We start from the raw sequence: 19,103 nt of genomic DNA on the forward strand, positions 1-19,103 counted from the left end.
GTGAGTCCAGGAGCTCTAAACACACACACACACACACACACACACACACACACACACAGGTGGAGAGGGCAACGAGGCGTACGAGGGCGACGAGCAAGAGGTGAGTCCAGGAGCTCTAAACACACACACACACACACACACACACACACACACACAGGTGGAGAGGGCAACGAGGCGTACGAGGGCGATGAGCAAGAGGTGAGTCCAGGAACTCTACACACACAATCATTTGGTAAGCACACACACACACTGTGCATGTGTCTATGTAGACATTCCCACTTGCACATCGTGACCTTTCATTGTTTGGCAGCTGTGATTGTGTGTGTGGGTGGGTGGGTGGTGCCTGCTTGTAATTGGATGGGCGTGCCTGCTTGTCTTCTTCTGTGTGTCCACTGGCGGTCATTAAATGTCCTGAAACCGTCATGGGAGCAAGTGAGTCATGGCACCGGTCATGATTGCCATATTGCATCACCACCATGGCAGCTTGTTGTCCTGTCTGTTCCCAGAATTCCCTTCTCTGTCTGGTTTTATGTGTGAGACAGCAAGTGTCAAGGAAAAGTGAATTCAACTGAGTCGCTTTGCTTTCATCTCTCGTATTGCTTTATTTCCTCTCAGGGGGCGGAAGCGACCGACCAGGGCACTGAGACGGAGGAGAGTCTGGGAGCGACGGACTCCACCCAGCAACGCGTCGCCGACTCCCAGACGTTCAACGGTACGCCTGTTTGTCTCCCCTCGACCTGACCACCACCCCCCTTTTCTTGTCTGTGCGTGTCAGCCATGGTCTACCAGACTTCCCCGTGTGTCATATCAGGAGGATATGGCTGTCATTTTGTCTGGATTTGCCATTGACGACCACTTCCTCACATTGAGGCTCGTAGATGTTTATTGGATCAAACTTGTGACTAGGTCCCCTTATCTCTGTATTCCACCAGGCACATGGCGTTGCAGATTATAATATTGTACATGTTTTTAGAGTGTTTGTTCTTTAGTCAGGATGCCTGCTCCTAGACCCTGGGGAGGGAAGAGTGGAATATTCTACCTCAGTGCAATTCAGGACAGTTTTAACAGTTATTTCCCCTCAGAAGTGTGTGTGTGTGTTTGTAGTAACAAGTACATATGCCCATGCAGACACTTACACACTCTGTTTTACAATTTCCATCTAGTGGAGCCAGCTAATGCTAGTGTCGAGACCCATTCCGTGGACTCGCCCAGAGAGGCACCGATCAGCAGTTCGACGCCTCGCCTCCCACAGTCGCCAAGGCGACCACCATTGCCCCCCCGCCTGAACATCCTTCCTCCGCCCGGCCCTGAGCTCGCTCCCCCCTCACTGGTGCAGGTTTGTGTCCAAGAGGTCATTCAAGGTCAGGGGGTGTCTCAGACACCTTGGGGCCCATGCTGAATTTAACAAAGAACCTGTAACAGCTACACTTCACTTTCATTGTGTTTCTCTGCAGCGCTTCCCAGTCCGATTCCATTCCTCAGGGCGGTCCATGCCTCTCACTCCAGGAGCCAACAGTAGCTCCATGATGTCTGAAACGGTGTGTGTGTTGGTTCAGCATTTCCCCTTTTACATGCTGCAGTCATACACTATTGGCCTCATGATACCTGACATGACACCATTTTCTTTTCTCTCGGCAGCAAATGAACTTTGACAATGATGACCGCATTGTCCCCAGCACGCCCATTCTGGTGGTCCCCAACCGCTCGGACAGTTTCACTGAGCCCCTGCAGTAAGTACGAATATAGCTATGGACCCTGTCAAGAGTTCCATTATCAGCATCATAGTTGGCCCCACAAGACTTCCTTTTTAACATTCCATATGTTATCTTAATGCAGAGGAAGTAGATTGGGGCCCAAATAGAACGTTCAAGCATTGTTTTTGTTTACCTTGTTGAAAGAGTCTATAAACTAGACAGAGTGAGGACCACTCTGGTCTCTGATACTGAAGTTGACCTTTTGGAAGGTATATAATGCTTACCTCCCTTGACGGTTGTATCAGCTATTTCAGGCCCAAAAAAGGCCCAAATATATAAATGATCACATTCATCAGATCTTTCCTAACGATCCGCTAGCTGCCTGCCCCATAAGCAGGCTGTCAAAAAACGCGTCTCAGTAGGCAGCCTATAGGCTCCGAGATCTGTATACAAAAACAAATGCTATCAACAAGGGTTGGCAACCACTCAAATGCAAAATAAAGTGTTTCAACCAATAAACCGACGAGATGCGCGTTTAGGAGAGTTTTAATTGGACGGGAGGGAGGGGGAGGGAGCAGCGAGCTAGCGCTCTGTTTTGTTTGAACATCAACAGAAGTGACTTATCCCAGCTATCGCTGATACAGCCTTTAAAACCTACAGTATGACAAATGACTTTGAAGTTGTGTTGTCAGTGCTCGATCATAAGCAGACTGAGGTTCTGTCAGGTCCGTTCTAATGGTTCTAATGGTTATGTGCTGATCCAAAGATCCCCTCAGGTGGCCACTGTTCCCCGGTTCCGCTTCGGCACGTTGGAGGACATGACCCAGTCCACGTCGTCTCACTCTGATCTAGGCCAGCTGGCCTCTCAAGGAGGTATGGATAGACAAGTCTACTGTATTTGCAAGACATTGACTTGAGCCTGCATTGACATCCATCTGTGTTCCACAGTTGTCATTGTAAACAGATAAATAATGCTTCCTTACTCCTTTCCTGATTAAGGGCTGTTTTCCTAAGGAATTTGTAAATGGTGATCTGTAGTTAGGACTAGGTGGTTTGTGTAGTGATGTCAGTCCTGACTGTGTGTGTGTGTGTGTTCGTTCAGGGCTGGGTATGTATGAGAGTCCAATGTTCCTGGCGTCCCAAGAGGAGGAATCTGGAGGACGCAGTGTCCCCACCACACCTTTACAGGTGGCAGCTCCAGGTTAGACACACACCACACTTAGTTGAACTCCTTAATTTCCTCTGACACACACGCACTCTCTCATAAACACACACACCCCACACTTAAACTCCTTATTTTCCTGACACACACACTCTCTTTCTTACTTAAACTCCTTACTTTCTTCTGGCATGCACGCACACACACACTTAAAAAAAACAGAAACCCACCTTTCCTTACCATTCCTCTCCTTTCTCTTCTGTGTACAACTTATCAGCTTTGCTTTGCCAGTTCTTACATTTCTGTAGTGTCCAGATGAAGATCTATTCTCTCCTATGCAGTGACCGTTTTCTCTGAGACCGTCTCTATGGACACCTTCACTATGGAGACCCCAGAGCCGGCCTCCCAGTCTGTTCCCCTGGTAACCACATCCACACCAAGCCTCACTGCCCCAGGGGGTGCTGGCGGAGGAGACGACCGGGACGAGGTCCTCATGGAGCCAGAAGCTGAAGGGTGAGGACGCGCGCGCGCACACACACACACACACACACACACACACACACACACACACACACACACACACACACACACACACACACACGCACGCTGCGATACACCATTACACGTACATACCCGTGCACACACGCCGCACGCCACATCACACATGCATACATGCTTGGCACACACACACACACACACACACACACACACACACACACACACGTAAGTACACACACACACAAGTACACACACACACACACAGTCACTGGGTCTTTAAATCTGTCTGGTTTTCTCTCTCGCTAACATGTGGGTAACATGAATCTAGTCCGTCACCCAATAACTCATAGAAAGTTGTCCTGAGGAATGATGCGTGTATGTTCTGTTGCAGGGTGACCACGGAGGTGAATGTGGAGCCCATGTCCCAGACTGAAACAGAGGAGCCTGGACAGGCCACTGATGAGACCAGTCTCCCTTCAACTAGCCAGGAGCCCTCCTCCAGCTCCACAGGTACACACACACACACACACACACACACACACACACACACACACACACACACACACACACACACACACACACACACACTCTTACACACACTCTCATCTCACACACATCTCACACACACTAGTGTTGCACGGTGCACCGATACTGCACCGAGTATCGCAATAACCTGTTTAAAAATGTCACAATACCTACTTTAATTAATATCGATACTTTCAAGAATGACGGCGTTGTTTTGCAGTGAAATGCGTATGCGCAAGGCATGCTTCTAGTGCCTCCCCTAGCCTGCATGTCTTTTTTGACACATACACATGCACAGCTTTCAAGCTGGTTTAAATGATGCTGTGGCCACACAGCATCAAAAAATAATAGGCTAATGTTAAGTTATTTTGCTCACTTGCATCTCTCAACTTTGTGTTGCTAACCTACCAAGGCTATGGGATTTAGTTAATTTAAGCCTACTTTCAGAAATAGGCTAAGCAACCTTGGCAACAACTGGAGAAAGTTCCTTGCTAACTATCCTGCAAACTCAAGTCATGTGTCATTTGTGTAGTGCTCGCCAAAATCATAAATGAACATTGCAAGTCACTTATCTCTTCTATGATCCCAGAAAGATTTTCTTCGACTTTGTTTTTTGAACATTTATTTTATCTAATGACAGAAAACATAATGAATTGCATCCACGTATCCTGATCCCTATGCGCAACTGCCTTTCTGATTTAAAGCTATGGATGCAAGATGACTTTCTAAAACTCAACACAGATAAAACCGAAATCCTTCTCATCACCCCCGAGCCTCAGCTGTCCAAATATCATAGTCTCAGTCTGAACATTGATGGTACAATTGTCAAATCCGCTCCTGTTGTCAGAAACCTTTGCCATACTGCTTGACTCCTCACTCAGTTGCGACCCCCACATTAAATCCCTCCTCACTAAAACTGCATTCTTTCACCTCTGGAACATTGCCCGCCTCCGCCCCTTCCTTTCTACCACTGATGCACAGACCCTGGTTCACTCCTTCATTACATCCCGCCTAGACTACTGCAACTCCCTATTCATTGGCCTCCCCACTAAATCACTTCAAAGACTACAATATATTCAGAACTCTGCAGCCAGACTACTCACTCATACCAAGAGATCTGCACACATCACTCCTATTCTTTCTCAGCTTCACTGGTTACCTGTTCTGTCCCGAATCAAATTCAAAATTCTACTACTCACTTTCAAAGCCTTCCATGGCCTTGCTCCTCCTTACCTCTGTGACCTTCTGATCTCTTACACTCCTTCCCGCTCCCTCAGATCCTCTAATCAAAATCTCCCCTCTGTCCCCCGCATCAGACTCTCTACCCTAGGTGGCAGGTCTTTCAGCATCATGGCCCCTAAGCTCTGGAACTCTACCCTGGGTAGCAGCTCTTTCAGCGCCATGGCCCCTAAGCTCTGGAACTCTACCCTGGGTAGCAGGTCTTTCAGCGCCATGGCCCCTAAGCTCTGGAACTCTACCCTGGGTAGCAGGTCTTTCAGCGCCATGGCCCCTAAGCTCTGGGATTCCCTCCCTCAATCCCTCCGTCACGGTCCCTCCTCTCCTTTCTTCAGAGCTCACTCACCTCAAGACCTTTCTGTTTCAGGAACACTTTTCACCTTCTGCAACCGCTTGACTCATCGCAAATGCCTTGCGATGAGTTGTCTGTTGTCTTGCTTTGTTTGTGCTGACTTTGTAAAGTGACCTTGAGTCTGAGAAAGGCGCTATATAAATAAATATTATTATTATTATTATTATTATTATTATTATTATTATTATTATTATTATTATTTATTATTATTATTATTATTATTATTTTTCACTAGCCTAAAACTGTGAGACTGAATGCGAATTACTCACATATTACTTAATAAAGTGATAGGCACTCAATAACACCTACGCACCACCAATGTGCACTCAATTAGACCTACACACTACATTAAAGATATGTCTAAGTGTATTAAAAAACAATATGAAGTATTCCAATTATTATAATATTTGTAGCTTCTAGTAATTATGCAGATCATAAAGTACTATAAATTATTAACAAAATATATAAACTTTATGAATTCCAAACAATATGAAATACAACAATAATTTTGGTATTGTGACAACACACACACAAAAAAAAAAACATATTGTGTTCAGATAATTGTGTCTGTAATCTGTATTTTAATCTGTGTGTGTGTTCCATTCCCTAGACACTAGTAGCACTCAGCAACCCAAAGGCAGAGGAGGAACCGGCAGACAGCTGCAACGCTGGACACACTCACAATCTGGCCCTGGCAAGAGAGGTACAGTACACACACACACACACCGACACACACACACCAACACACAAACACTGGAACATTCATTTAGTCATGTCTTCCCCAAAACACCAACACACACCCACACACACACCCACACACACACCCATTACCTACTAGTGATGTACACATGCTACATATGCATACTGTATTGTACCTGTATTGTAAATGGAGAGGTCGTATGCCTGAACTAACATGCAGTTCATAGCAGAGTCCTGCATGGGTCCCGACCCCTTTTCCGTCAGCAGAGCTAGTTAAATTCCACACCCGACCCAACCAGCATTAAATAAAAACCGATACCCGCACCGAGTTAAAATCAGTCTACCATATCAGACACGTTTAAGAAAAGGTTTTTTGCCAGGTCATAGGCTACAGAGGTACAGTCTAGCCTTCAAACACCACCCTGCAAATCACATCACTAAACTTAATATGGTCAACATTGTTAACTGAAATTAACAGCAGTGTCCAGGTAGTAGCCTACATTAAATAGATAGATAGATATACTTTAATTATCCCACAGGGAAATGCAGTTGTTTCAGCAGCCTTAAGAACATACAGCAAGCGCACACACACACACACACACACACACACACACACACACAAACACATATAGTCCACATACACACACGCAAACACATATAGTCCACATACATACACTGCAAAAACTGCTTATCTAACAAAATCTAACCAAGTGTTATTAATCTTATATCAAGATAAAAAAAAAAACTAGTTGGTATTGTTTTCAGTATAAAGAGACTTACCTAGCGCTTTTTTATGAAATCATTTGACTTAACTTAAAAAAAAAAAAAAAGACTTATTTTAAGACATCTCATCTTGAAAACAAGAAAATTTGTCTGCCAGTGCGTTAAGCAAATTTGTCCTAAAAACAAGCAAATTTGTCTGCCAGTGTGTTGAGCAAATTTGTCTTGATAAGACTCCTTAAAATAAGTTAGTCTTCTTAAATTATCTTTTGAGAGGGCGCTACGTAAGTCTTTTGATAGTAAAAACAATACCAAATAGATTTTTTAATCTTAATATAAGATCAATAACACTTGGTTAGAATTCATTTTTTGCAGTGTAAACAAGAAATTACTTTTACCCACAAGACATAGCATGTGGTAGCTGTCAAGGTACCAAACACATCCAAGTACCAAAGTGTAACTGCCTAATAAAAGAATGAAGGAATGATTCGTTCATTATAAAATCATGAACCTTTTAGGCTAATTGCCTAAACACAAACAATGTAATGTGGCTGCATGGCTTACACCAGATTATGCATTAGCCTATTAAACTTTATACAAATAGGCATAAAACGTGGCACTGTCCCGTTTATTTGAGGGCAAGATTGAATGGGAGTAAATTTGGCCTACCTCTGCCCACGCATAGGAGAAATCTAGCATGCTTGCAGGGATCACAGTAGATCTCACAATCTGAGCAATAGCAATATTGGGAAATAAACGAGCTTGCTCTGTCCACCATAACAAAATGTCAAGTCATCTTTAGGTGTTTTTTAATCAATGTAAGCAGCCACTTCGTTCTGAAAGACTGCAGGCAGATCCTGTGCATGTGATTTTTAAAAGTAAAAGTATAAGTGCCTGGAGAATTTTAGGAGGGCCCCCGCACGAAACCAATGCATTTTAAATGCTTTTATCATCTTGAAATACAGGCATATTATTGTGGATGTGTTACTAAAATATGTATAAAATATTGTTACGTATGCACGTGATGCGTATGACGCAACCGATATATTTTTCACCTGTTTCATCAAAATGTGTGGGTAATTTTATCACCAAAATTCCATAGCTGATGTTTTTAGTAAGATCCCACCTTTTGAAGGTTTCAGAATATTACTAGCATAGATTTAAAAAAAACATATTTAAGCTTCTCTAAACATATTTAACCTTCTCTAACACACAATGCTCTGGCCATTAAATAGCCTTAGTTGCTGAAATTGGCTTACATTAAACAAACAAACAAACAAACAAACAAAATGTGTGGGCCACCCGTTGGGTACCTGAAGCTGGGCAGGACTCTGGTTCATGGCTAATGAGGATCTGAATGCGTTTCTCAGAAGGGGGAAAAAACACTTTGGATTAATCCACACTGGAGAATATATAAACATATATTATATATATATATATATATATATATATATATATATATATATATATATATATATATATATATATATATATATAACACAGGACAGTACAAAAAAATCTGACTCAGTTTTGCACACAGGGAGGCGTTGAGGCCGTGTAGTGTGAAGCGTGTAGTGTTGTCTGTTGTCTGATTGTCCATTTTCTCCTTCTCAGGCATGGGATTCCGAGATCGTTCCCTGAAGTAAAGACATTTCCAGCAGAGCTCTGCTCTTACTTAAACCCCCAGTTTAATCCTAGAACTACAGTTCCACTTGGCATCTCTGTTTCTGCTTTAGGCCAGATCTCCAGTCCTGTGGTTCGTGTGCTTGCTTTGTTTTTGTTTGTTTTTTCCTACTTCAGAAGAATGTGTTTTGTGCACGTGTTTGTTAGCAGCAATTGTGATCAATGACAAAGTAAAATAAAGTATGATTTTTTTTTTTTACTGAACTTCAATACGTCGGTATTTGGTCAAAGTCTGCTTTATTGCCAATTTCTTCACATGCCAAGACATACAAAGCGATCGAAATTACGTTTCTCACTATCCCACGGTGGAGACAAGACATATTCTACCAATTTAAGTCCACAGACAAACATAACATTCAAGTAAACAATAAAAAGTAAATAAGAAGGCACATACAATGAAGAAATAAGAGCAGCAAAATTGGGTTGAAATTGTGCAATTGGTCTGTGAAACTGTTACAATGGATATGTAGGTGTGTGTGGGCATTCTTCTGCTGTTCCTCGTCTCCCCCTGTCCCTCAGGCCTGGGCAGTTTTGGGGCAGTTGAAGAAGCTCTGGGACGTGCTCTGTGTCTGAGGGGCTTGGGGCGGCGTGGTCACCGTTGGCTTCTCCCCGTCCATCCTTATGCTGTAGTGGCGCGCTGTAGGGCACAGGAAACAGAGCAGGGCCTTTACAACAGAGCATGTGCTCTCCATTCAAAATAGATCAGTGAAAGGAAGGTAGTTGTCCAAAAGGTGGTTATCTATTCCATGAATGAAATGGAAATGTTATTCAGAGTCAAAAGATTTGTTGTTAGATTTTAAGAATACTTAGTTCAAATAATTGTTGAATAATCTGTGGGATGCTTCATGTGGACTAATGGAGCAGGTGTGGAAACTGTTTGGCATTTCAAATGGAACATGCCAGAACATGTGCATCCAAAGTCCAGGCTCAGTGTGTGTAATGGGGAGGTAGGGTAAAGCTTGTGGGCAATTTGGGGGTGTGTGTGTGTGTGTAAAGTGTGCACTCGGAGTTTGTTTCCTCAGTGACACAACGACTAGACGCAAGCTGCACTGCATTTCGACTTCCCTTTGGTCCGTGAAGCCTGCCAAAAACCTGAAGGCCAACTGATCCACCAACACACAAACACACACGTTGGCCCATATCCATTCACCCACCTACACACACACACACGCACACACACACACGCAGGGCTCTGGGCCGTCTCGCACATCTCATTACTCACACTAACAACACACCCACACATGTTCTAAAGGATCCAGACCTATGCCAGACATGACTTACACCATAGATCAACAAAGATGCCCTCATCCTGGTCTTCTGTTTTAATAAGCCATCTAAGTCAACTCATTAAAGCAGAGGTGTGTTCCAAATCCACATCTGGAGTAGTTTTGGAGAAAAATACTTCTAACTACTGCTCGGCTTTGTGTCCTTGATGCTGGTATGTTTGTGGAATCAAAAACAGCTGCTAGTCCTAGTTAGGAGACACTTGTCGGTAGGGATCTAAAATGTATACGAAACTTTTTCCCATTATGCTAAAGTGCCTCTGTTTGAGCATTTAAAGGCAAGGTGATACTTTTGTTTTCTGCAGGACCCTATGATGGGGTCAGGATGATTTACACACAAGCATTCTTTCCTCCAATTTGTTTGAACGAATTATTTAAAACCAATACCAACAGACCTGATTTATAATAATCTATGGTTGCTTGAAAGCCATGAAAAGGTTCATGCAGAAATGTGGTACTCACTGCGAGAGAAAACGTAGTACTTGTAGCCATCCACTGCCTGTCTTGAAGGAAGGGACAGGGCGGAGGTTACTGTCGTAGGAAAGCCCTTCCAGGTCGCGGTGATGCTCAGCTCCTTGCCCAGGTAGGTTTCTGGGGAGAAAAGGCAGTTCTGAGTGTCCCTGAAGTGCAGTAGTGTAGTCTAGTTAGCTGCAGTGAGTATCCTGTGATGTAGTCTTGTTAGCTGTAGTGGGTATACTGTGATCAACCCCAAATGTTAATATGTATCCTTGCCTATTTTAAGTGGGTATACTGAGATGGTGATACTTTTTAAGTGGGTATACTGCTTAGTCCTGCTTATCACATAGACTACACGAAGCGTATCGCTTTAGGCCTTCTCCCACTGCCACAGTGTCATCTGCACACATTCACTCAACCCTGTATGTACAGTATGTACTTACTCAGCCACACTCACTCAACCCTGTATATAAGTACTCACTCAGCCACAGTCATTCAGCGCTGTATGTATGTACTAACTCAGCCCTGTATGTATGTACTCATTCAGCGCTGTATGCATGTACTCTCTCTGCCACACTCACTCAGCCCTATTTGTATGTACTCGCTCAGCCCTGGGGCCCAGAGCTCACCTGCTTGTCTGGTCCTGCGGGTGTACACAGCGTAGTGGACCCTCTGGTTGGGCTGGCTGGGCGGCTGGCTCCTGGAGCATTTGGGAGCCTTCTTAGGGTCGTACGAATATTTCTGCACCCGGCCGCCTGTGTGAGATAAAGTTGGATGTGTCGAGGAAGGAATTGAAAGAACCTCATATGGGGTCAGAATACAGCTATGCAACAGTTCCCAGTTCAGAGAAAAAAAAATAAATGTAGGAATGATCAATATATCTGGTTACTTAATAATAAAACAAAAATGTCATTCATAAATAGAATCTTATTTAGGAATGCAGGTGATGAAATGCTAGGTGTTTACCTCTCTTGAAGAAGTACACAGACTCCCTCCTCGCCATGTAAGCAGGCACTGACAGCGCAGCTGTGATGTGACCTGTCAGACCGTCGAAACCTGTCCGGGTGGCCTTGGGGTAGCCAGGGTCCATGACCTGATTTTCAAAGCGCCAGTAGTTCCGACCCTGCAAAAACAACCCCACACATTTTTACACAGAACTGCCTTCGCAATGGCCTGTGTAAAGCAGGCCTCGTTATACTATAATTTAATGCCAGTTCAATGGTAATCAATAACACTAGCGTCCTTGTTTAATCCACCCACACACACATATTATCCCATGCCATGGAAAAGTGTAACAACTCTAATCCATTATGACCGCGAATGCAATTCAAAATGACAAACTGGAGTCAGCTGTGGGCGCTCTCTCTTCTCGAGGGCCAAGGCCTGTGACTGTGTGTAGGGTGTTACTGGGCCAGTTTCCTGTATATGGTTGAAGTCTGGGACTAGGCTTAATCCATGTACGGGAAATCCATGCCCGTTGTCTCTTAAGACTGCAGGCTGCTGCCATACCTTCAGGAAATATGTCTTTCCCTGACAGTTGCAGCGGGTGAAGACTGTGTCTATGGGTGAGGGGATTCCCCATGTCGCTGTGATGCCCCGCGCTGGCCCTGGCACCCGCATGGCGTCCAGCATCCAGAAGTAGTGACCTGTAGGGACAAACCACATGCAATTAAGTAGCACATCCCTTTTCACCGTTTCGAATGGGTGCTGGATCAGAGGAAAGAGTTCAAAAGTAAAAGAGAGTGATCCGCACACCATATAGCTCCCATGGAAGGTTTTTTTATTTTGCGTGCAACGTTTCGAGCCCCTGGCTCTTCCTCAGGCAACCCATTTATGGAGGAAGAAAATGTTTCATTTATGATTTAAGGGATGCCTGCATTTGTCCATGAAAAATATTGTTTTATATTTATAAATTGTTTTGTTTAACACTGATTAAGGGTTCTAAAGTCAGGTGATGGGCATCTAAAGTCCTTTTGGCAGGCCCTTTCACGTCTATTCTCTAATCGTCATCTGAACTGTTCACCATAAACCATGTATTTTGCTTACATGAAAGAGTCTGGGTCAAAATTACTTAAAAAATTGTTCCTCTTCCTGGAAATAAAACCCAGAGAATTTCGGTTTTGTCATCACGCCTGGTTTTACGGCAAGAAAACCTCGTGTGGCCATGTGTCAGTCTGAGCACTGGGGGGTGTCACAGAGTCTGGCTCTCACCTCGGAAAACCACAGTCGTCCCATTCTTCAGCGTGGTCAGGCCATTGACGGGGCGACCGCTGCAGAGGTTGGTGTCATTGCTGTCGTCTACACAGGGAAAGAACATGAAAATAAGGAAACCACGAAAAATACTCTTTAATGAAGCAATTTAGCCAAAGACCTTGAGGGGAGAGAGTCTTGGTTTAGAGAAGGCATCAACCCAAACCATTAAGAGTGGCCACTTCTCATGTTAAGTGCACTGTGGTCAGGAGGTCTGTGGTTTTTCATGAGAAGGATAAAACAGCGTTTATAATGAACCCTCCACTGAAGTGTCTGTTTTGAATGTGAGCTCAGAGAACACAGGAACTAGACTCAAGTCATGCAGAAAATGAATAACTTTAGGATTGACATTTACTGCCTCCAGCGTGGTTGGGAAACTGAACAGGGCTAGATGGAGAAAGGAGAGGAAATGCACAAGCAGAGCGAGGAGGGGAATCTGCCGAACACAGAGAATTACTTGATGGGTTGGGAGACTAATTTGAGGGTTGCAAGAGTAAACCTCCCCCCCCCACCCCACCCCACCCCATCCCACACACACACACACACACACACACCACACATACACACACATATGAAACTATTTACCATTTATGAACAGCAGGGCAAATAAAGGACAAGAACTAAAATATTTTCCCTAAGAGAGTATAAACCCACCTGACTGGTAGTCTCGGGAGTTGTCCATCCCAGGGAAATTGATATCATTGGCTGAGCTTGGTTTCTCAGGCTTCTTGGTGGGTTTGCGGGGAAGGAGAGTTACTTTGGGGGCCTTGGTGGGTTTGCTGGGAAGGGGAGTTGCTTTGGGGGTCTTCTCCACAGGCTTTGCCGTCGTTTCCAGGGGTCGGGGAGTCATTTCCAGGGGCTTAACTGTTACCTCCGGCGCAGATGGGGTGGTTGCGGGGTCTTGAGTGGCCGATGGCTCTGGTTTGGGGTCCTGTGTCTGGTCCGTGGGCACAGTCGCGCTGGCCGAGGGTGGAGGTGTGGTCGTGGCCACATCCTGTGCCTCTGTGGGTTTTGCTGGCGGGGTCCCGGCGTTCGTTACGCCATCCTGTGCCTCAGGAGGGCCAGTGGTGGCCAGGTCGTCGGAGGCAACAGTGGCCTCTGTGGAGGCCATGTTTTCCCCTGGCTTCTGCGTTTCCAGAGGCTGGGGGGTCATTTCCAGGGGCTTAACTGTTACCTCTGGCGCAGATGGGGTTGCTGCGGGGTCTTGAGTGGCCGATGGCTCTGGTTTGGGGTCCTGTGTCTGGTCCGTGGGCACAGTCGCGCTGGCCGAGGGTGGAGGTGCGGTCGTGGTCTGGGCCTCCGTGGGTTTTGCTGCTGGGGTCCCGGCGTTCTCTGCGGCATCCTGTGCCTCAGGAGGGCCAGTGGTGGCCAGGTCGTCGAAGATCGTGTTACTCTGCTGAGCATCTGATGCAGGGTTTGTTGTGGGTCCACTAGCTGGACTCTGTGTCATGCTAGCCTGGTCCTCTCCCTCAGGTGCTGGGGTAGATGCCTGAGTGCTGGCGGGGTCAGATGGATTTGAGGGAGGTGGTGTTGAGTCTGTGTGAAAGGGAAAGGTTTTGTTACAGAAGTCAGCTTTTCATGATTCTACAGGGTTGGGTTGCAACAGAGGGTCTCTGGTGATCGAATGCATCAAAATGCATTGGAGTAGAAAAAGCATGTCATATGGAAATGTTATGTTGAAATGTGTGATAATCACCCCTTTTATCTAAATAACATGCAATATTTAGGTAACTGCGGCTAGACTCTTGAGAGATTTTTAGCACCAGGTGGGACCATTGTGAGTGGATGGACAGAAGTTGATTTTTTCTGACACTTTTAGACAAGCTATCACATTTAAAAAAATGTCACTCATATACAGAGCTTTTATCACAATCAAAGGCGGGCGGGCTTTAAACAATGATGGACAGATGAACAATGGTGCCTAGTCATTCATGTCACATGAGCCTGCTTGAGTTGATATTGTTTGAAAAAGCCTGTCGCTAGAAAAGCTAGATGTTTAGATTTCTCTATCATGTCTGCTGTACAAGATATTGTCAGCACAATAACTTTAAAAAACAAACAGAAAACAGCTTTTGAGGCATTTGTCAAGAAGGATTCACATATTTCTTTGCTCTGATTTGTTAGGTTTATCCAGTTTATGCAGAGGCTTTTTTCCCCCTGTATCAGTTGAAACACGACCCATAATTAGAAGCAGAACCAGACTCAAATTCTGAATGGAATTGACTCGAGTCGGGCTACATCAGGCTAACCAGAACTCTCTTCATACACCGGTGTTCCCTTCACCGTTACGGTCAGGATAACTGAATAGGTGTGTAAATTCACCTGGGTTTATCATGGTGGGCATTTGGCTGGTGGGAACGGGAGATGGGAAGCTTGTGGGGTCTGGGACAGCGGGCGGGGTGAGGTCATCCAGACGCGGGTCCCCCTTCTGCTCTTCATCCAGTACTGCCTCAGCATCGTCCGACATGCTGGTCTTGGGTGTCACCACGTTGATGGTTGGTACAGGGGTCTCAGGAACTGAGGTTGCCAGGGGCTCATAGCCGCTTGTGCCCTCAAGCAGAGGAGGCTCCTCTGGTATGTCTGGTTCACCACTGATCCCTGGTTAAGCATATAAAGTGGTGTATAAAGTGCTTTAATTCAGTTACTTACTGTCAACCAGATGAGAGCCCTTAAACACACCAAATCAGTCCGTTGTGTCTGGAAATTGCTTTTTCAGAGACAGGTGCTAATGATGTTTAGGATACCCATAGGAATGATTGACAGCCATCACTCACCACTTCCACTGTCTAGGAGAGTTTCTCAAACTCAAACATGATAATTAAGCCTGATTGGAGAACTTGTGAATTAGATGTTTGTGTGTGTGTGTGTGTTCTTGTGAGTGTCTTACCATCTTCAGGTGCAGGTGACAGAGGCTCCTCATAAGGAGGATCAGTTGGGCTCAACATGCTATCTGAAATATCTGACGAGAGAGAAAACAGGGAGTTCAGGAAATGTTCATTACATTGATACAAATTACATCACATTTAAAATGTACAGTATATTGTGTCACAATGTAAATGTTTTCTTAAACAACTATTTCATAATGCTTTAGCTCAGGAGTTTTCAACCAGTGGTCCGCGGCCCACTTGTGGTCCGAGAGGACTTTGCTAGTGGTCCGTGTCCATGGATTCAGTAATGTAGTTTCAATGTGGGAATCAGTATTTTTATTCAGTGGTGGTCCTCGGGTTGGGTAATTAGTCAGAATGGTGGTCCTTGGTTCACAATCAGTTGAAAACCCATGCTTTAGCTTATACTGTACATGCATCTTAAAATGTATTTGTCTTAACTGATGGGTCCTTTTACTGTGGACAGATACCCCAAAGCTGGTTCAGACAGTAAAATCCAGAGGTATTAAGAATCAAGTTCATGGTCTAATGTTACATTATCCTTGGCATGAAGGGAGCAATGACACATGCTGAGCTCTGTGTCACTTTTTCCTGTTTTTGAGCCGAGCGGAACCCGTCCAACACCAAACTGACAGACACAGAGAGTCACACACTGCTGGGAAATCATCTCCAGCTTCTACAATTGAAAAAGCGTGAAGCGTGGGCGACACGATGACTTCAGCTCTCGCTCTCTCCCAGTCCCCCTCCCGATGTCTGAAGTGGGGACATTGCTAGACAACGTTAGCACGCATGGCTTAGTGCACGGGCAGGCGTGTTACACACAAAATCATTCAAATTTGGGGGATAAACAAAAAAGTGTTCAAGAGCAGAGGTGCTGGTGACATCTGGGATACCCATAGGAATGATTGACAGCCATCACTTACCCCACTTCCACTTTTTAGGAGAGTTTCTCAAAGCCAAACATGCTTATTAAGCATTCTGATGGGCGAACTTGTGATTTAGATGTCATAAATGTTGTGTTGCATTGTATTTCATTACCTCCTTATCCCTCTATATCTAGTTAATTCAAGATTTGTACCAAAGTTCTTTCCAGTAGAGGAAAATAAACATATCAAATTCAAATATATATTTCGTTATTATAATAAACATAGAAGAACAAAGTGATGAATATGAGTAAAAGGTATGTTATAAGTATATGTTACTGTATAGTACACACAACATCCCTTCAATGGTTAAAGTATTCAAGTGAATACAACATGTGAATGATCAGGTAGGCATAATCAAAACAAGCTTTAAGAGCCTGTGATGAATGAGGGTAATCAAGCACACAAGGCAGCTTTGTGTTTTAGTCCCATAACTCACCCTCATTCCCAACTTCACCCTCACCTTGGGCCTCTGAGTCCTGAGGCGGATCTATGGAGTCAAGATTGCATTAGATCATAACACGCGTTGTGTGGTGTGTATTAAAGTATGGTTGAATTAATATATGCAATCAGTGTTTGATCACAACTGTCTGAGCTTGAGGTGAAATCACATTGTTTGTGCCCAATATCATTATACCTGCAGGTTTGCTAGCGTGAGCGTTTAGGCATGGGTTAGGCCCCTCGGTGGCGGCAGCAGCATTGGCTGGCTCTTTTGAGACTTCTGTGTCATTAATATGCACACACACACACACACACACACACACACACAAGCAGTTATAAAATGTCATCTCTTTGCTTAATTGGGAGGAAATTGAATGCTGGGTAGAGCTGGGTTAGGCGATTGTAGCATAAGCTCTGATTATCCAGTCTGGGACAAGCTCACCCTCTGTGTTGCAGAACTGCTTGAAGTCGGGGCAGCAGTGGCCAAACTGGCCACAGTCCGGGTCACAGTCACATTGTCTGCCCCTTTTAAAGGACTCCCCACACCGTCCTTTACACGAGCCAACTATAAAACAAACACACACACATTAAGACTGAGACAAAGCCTTTTATCTGCTATTGTAAAGCGATATATCGTTATTAACAACACAGGCACATGGCATCTTACGTGTGGTGCATTTGGCCTCGTAGTCTTTACAGCACTCATCGTGAGTGAGGCAATCGTAGTCACAGTGACATAGGTAACCCCTGTAGTACTCCTCCCCACACCTCCCGGTACAACTGCTCGCTGAGGGAGAAACAACAAATGGTCATCGGGGTCAGCTTTGCTACCATCACAACTGACAGTTCTCAAGTTTTATGGACAGACAGTGATACGGTATTATGTTACATGACTGTTACATGAATATTATATATTCTAGGCTTCATATGAATATAGTGAATTATTTCTCAGTTGATGAAGACTTGACGATATAGTCAATGATCTGCAATTGTCCATTTATTGTGCAAACTGCAAGAACACACATCAAACACATGAATCATGAGGGGTTAAGCACACACACACTGAAACAGGAACACACACACAAACGCATAATCACACACTCACACATACACAAACATACACAGAAATACAGCCTATTCAGAGAACTACAGTTCAGTGCTCTCTGCTGTGCATACACTCTGAGTCACACAAACCTGTGACAGAGAAGTTTTGGTAGCCTACAGATGCATGGACACCCCGGTAATCTTTCTGTTATACAAATTAACTTACATTGAGCGGACGAGTAGGTGAATGTTACACACACCAGCACCAGCAGAGCATAGAGAGAAGACCTTGTCATTGTGAACCTGTCAAATAACCAAAGACCTGTAGAAGACGAGAAGATGAGTTAGCAAAGTCCTACTGTAATTGGCTGGCAAATGACAGCACGCAGGGAGAGAGCGAGAGAGAGAAGAGCAGGAGTAGTCAGACACTGAAAGCAATTTGTCTTACCTTAGAGAGATTTTATGCGCGGTATCTATCACCTTCCACTTTTCAGATGGCTTATATATGGGAAAAGGGTTGGGCCGGGTCTGTCTACTTGGCACCGCCGCTCCAGTTAAACCACAAGTGTCAGATTCGCAGACGTCTGATGCATTAGCCAGCGGATCCCCGACACTAGTGCAATTTGGTGGATGCGCACCAAGCGTTCATGCTGTTTACTGAAAGCCCAGTGACATCACGGGCCGGCCTTCCATCTCTCTGTTTATTTTTTAAGACAAAATGTTCCACAGCGGAGATGATGACCAACACCACTGCGTGTCGCCTTGAGCTGATTAGACTAGCCTACCCTATTTAAAATTTTCTGCATGAACTTTCTAAATACCTCTGCGTTGTCCGGTCTGCCATTAACCTGCAATATGTCAATGTATGTCAGTTTATAGGGGCGCATGTCAAGCTCAATTTCAAGGTAGCCTAACTTCTTAGTCGTTTACACTTCAGGCCTATAGCCCACATGTTGCATGTGGATATACCCCTTTTATTCGGATAGGCTTAAGTTTGTGTGGCACTGATACACAATGAAATAATACACTGATAGGTCGTTGAAATCTTAGAGATTTTTACTGCTGTCTTAAGTGATTATTATGCGGGTGTCCTGGGATTATATTATAATATATGTGGGTGTTTACGAGAAGCCAGACATTGAACCAGCCTCTTACTCATTCACTGCAGTCTCTTTTGGGAGACGTCCCCTCTCTCTCGTCTCTCCCTCGATGACTTGCCCTGTCTGTCACACTGTCGAACAGCCAAACAAATTAA

General features: G+C 44.7%; 2 protein-coding genes across 3 annotated transcripts in view; one reads left to right on the forward strand and one right to left on the reverse strand.

The window, feature by feature from the left end:
* The window catches only part of tprb (translocated promoter region b, nuclear basket protein), a 33,426-nt gene extending 24,650 nt beyond the window's left edge, over positions 1 to 8,776 (forward strand). The window contains 10 exon segments of the mRNA XM_048252355.1: positions 616 to 712; positions 1,164 to 1,336; positions 1,455 to 1,538; positions 1,639 to 1,730; positions 2,461 to 2,567; positions 2,797 to 2,895; positions 3,195 to 3,366; positions 3,743 to 3,861; positions 6,075 to 6,167; positions 8,498 to 8,776. Of these exon segments, the coding sequence (XP_048108312.1) occupies positions 616 to 712; positions 1,164 to 1,336; positions 1,455 to 1,538; positions 1,639 to 1,730; positions 2,461 to 2,567; positions 2,797 to 2,895; positions 3,195 to 3,366; positions 3,743 to 3,861; positions 6,075 to 6,167; positions 8,498 to 8,529 (1,068 nt within the window). The 3' untranslated portion in view covers positions 8,530 to 8,776.
* Positions 8,777 to 8,929: 153 nt separating this feature from the next.
* prg4b (proteoglycan 4b) lies at positions 8,930 to 18,500 on the reverse strand. 2 transcript variants are annotated; one of them, XM_048253701.1, is made up of 15 exons: positions 18,297 to 18,500; positions 18,075 to 18,170; positions 17,472 to 17,591; positions 17,247 to 17,369; positions 17,001 to 17,084; positions 16,803 to 16,853; positions 15,443 to 15,514; positions 14,878 to 15,153; positions 13,210 to 14,091; positions 12,517 to 12,603; positions 11,815 to 11,951; positions 11,272 to 11,428; positions 10,935 to 11,060; positions 10,312 to 10,440; positions 8,930 to 9,203 (listed from the first exon to the last, which is right to left on the reverse strand). In XM_048253701.1, exons 2-15 carry the CDS (start codon positions 18,142 to 18,144, stop codon positions 9,082 to 9,084), a joined length of 2,436 nt encoding a protein of 811 aa, XP_048109658.1. In that variant the 5' UTR covers positions 18,145 to 18,170; positions 18,297 to 18,500; the 3' UTR covers positions 8,930 to 9,081. The 2 variants fall into 2 exon arrangements, with proteins under 2 accessions (XP_048109658.1, XP_048109659.1); XM_048253702.1 differs by lacking the exon at positions 17,001 to 17,084 and having other exon boundaries at positions 18,297 to 18,499.
* Between the last annotated feature and the right edge of the window lie 603 nt (positions 18,501 to 19,103).

This window comes from Alosa alosa, chromosome 9 (assembly GCF_017589495.1).
Source record: "Alosa alosa isolate M-15738 ecotype Scorff River chromosome 9, AALO_Geno_1.1, whole genome shotgun sequence".
Lineage (NCBI taxonomy): Eukaryota > Metazoa > Chordata > Actinopteri > Clupeiformes > Clupeidae > Alosa > Alosa alosa.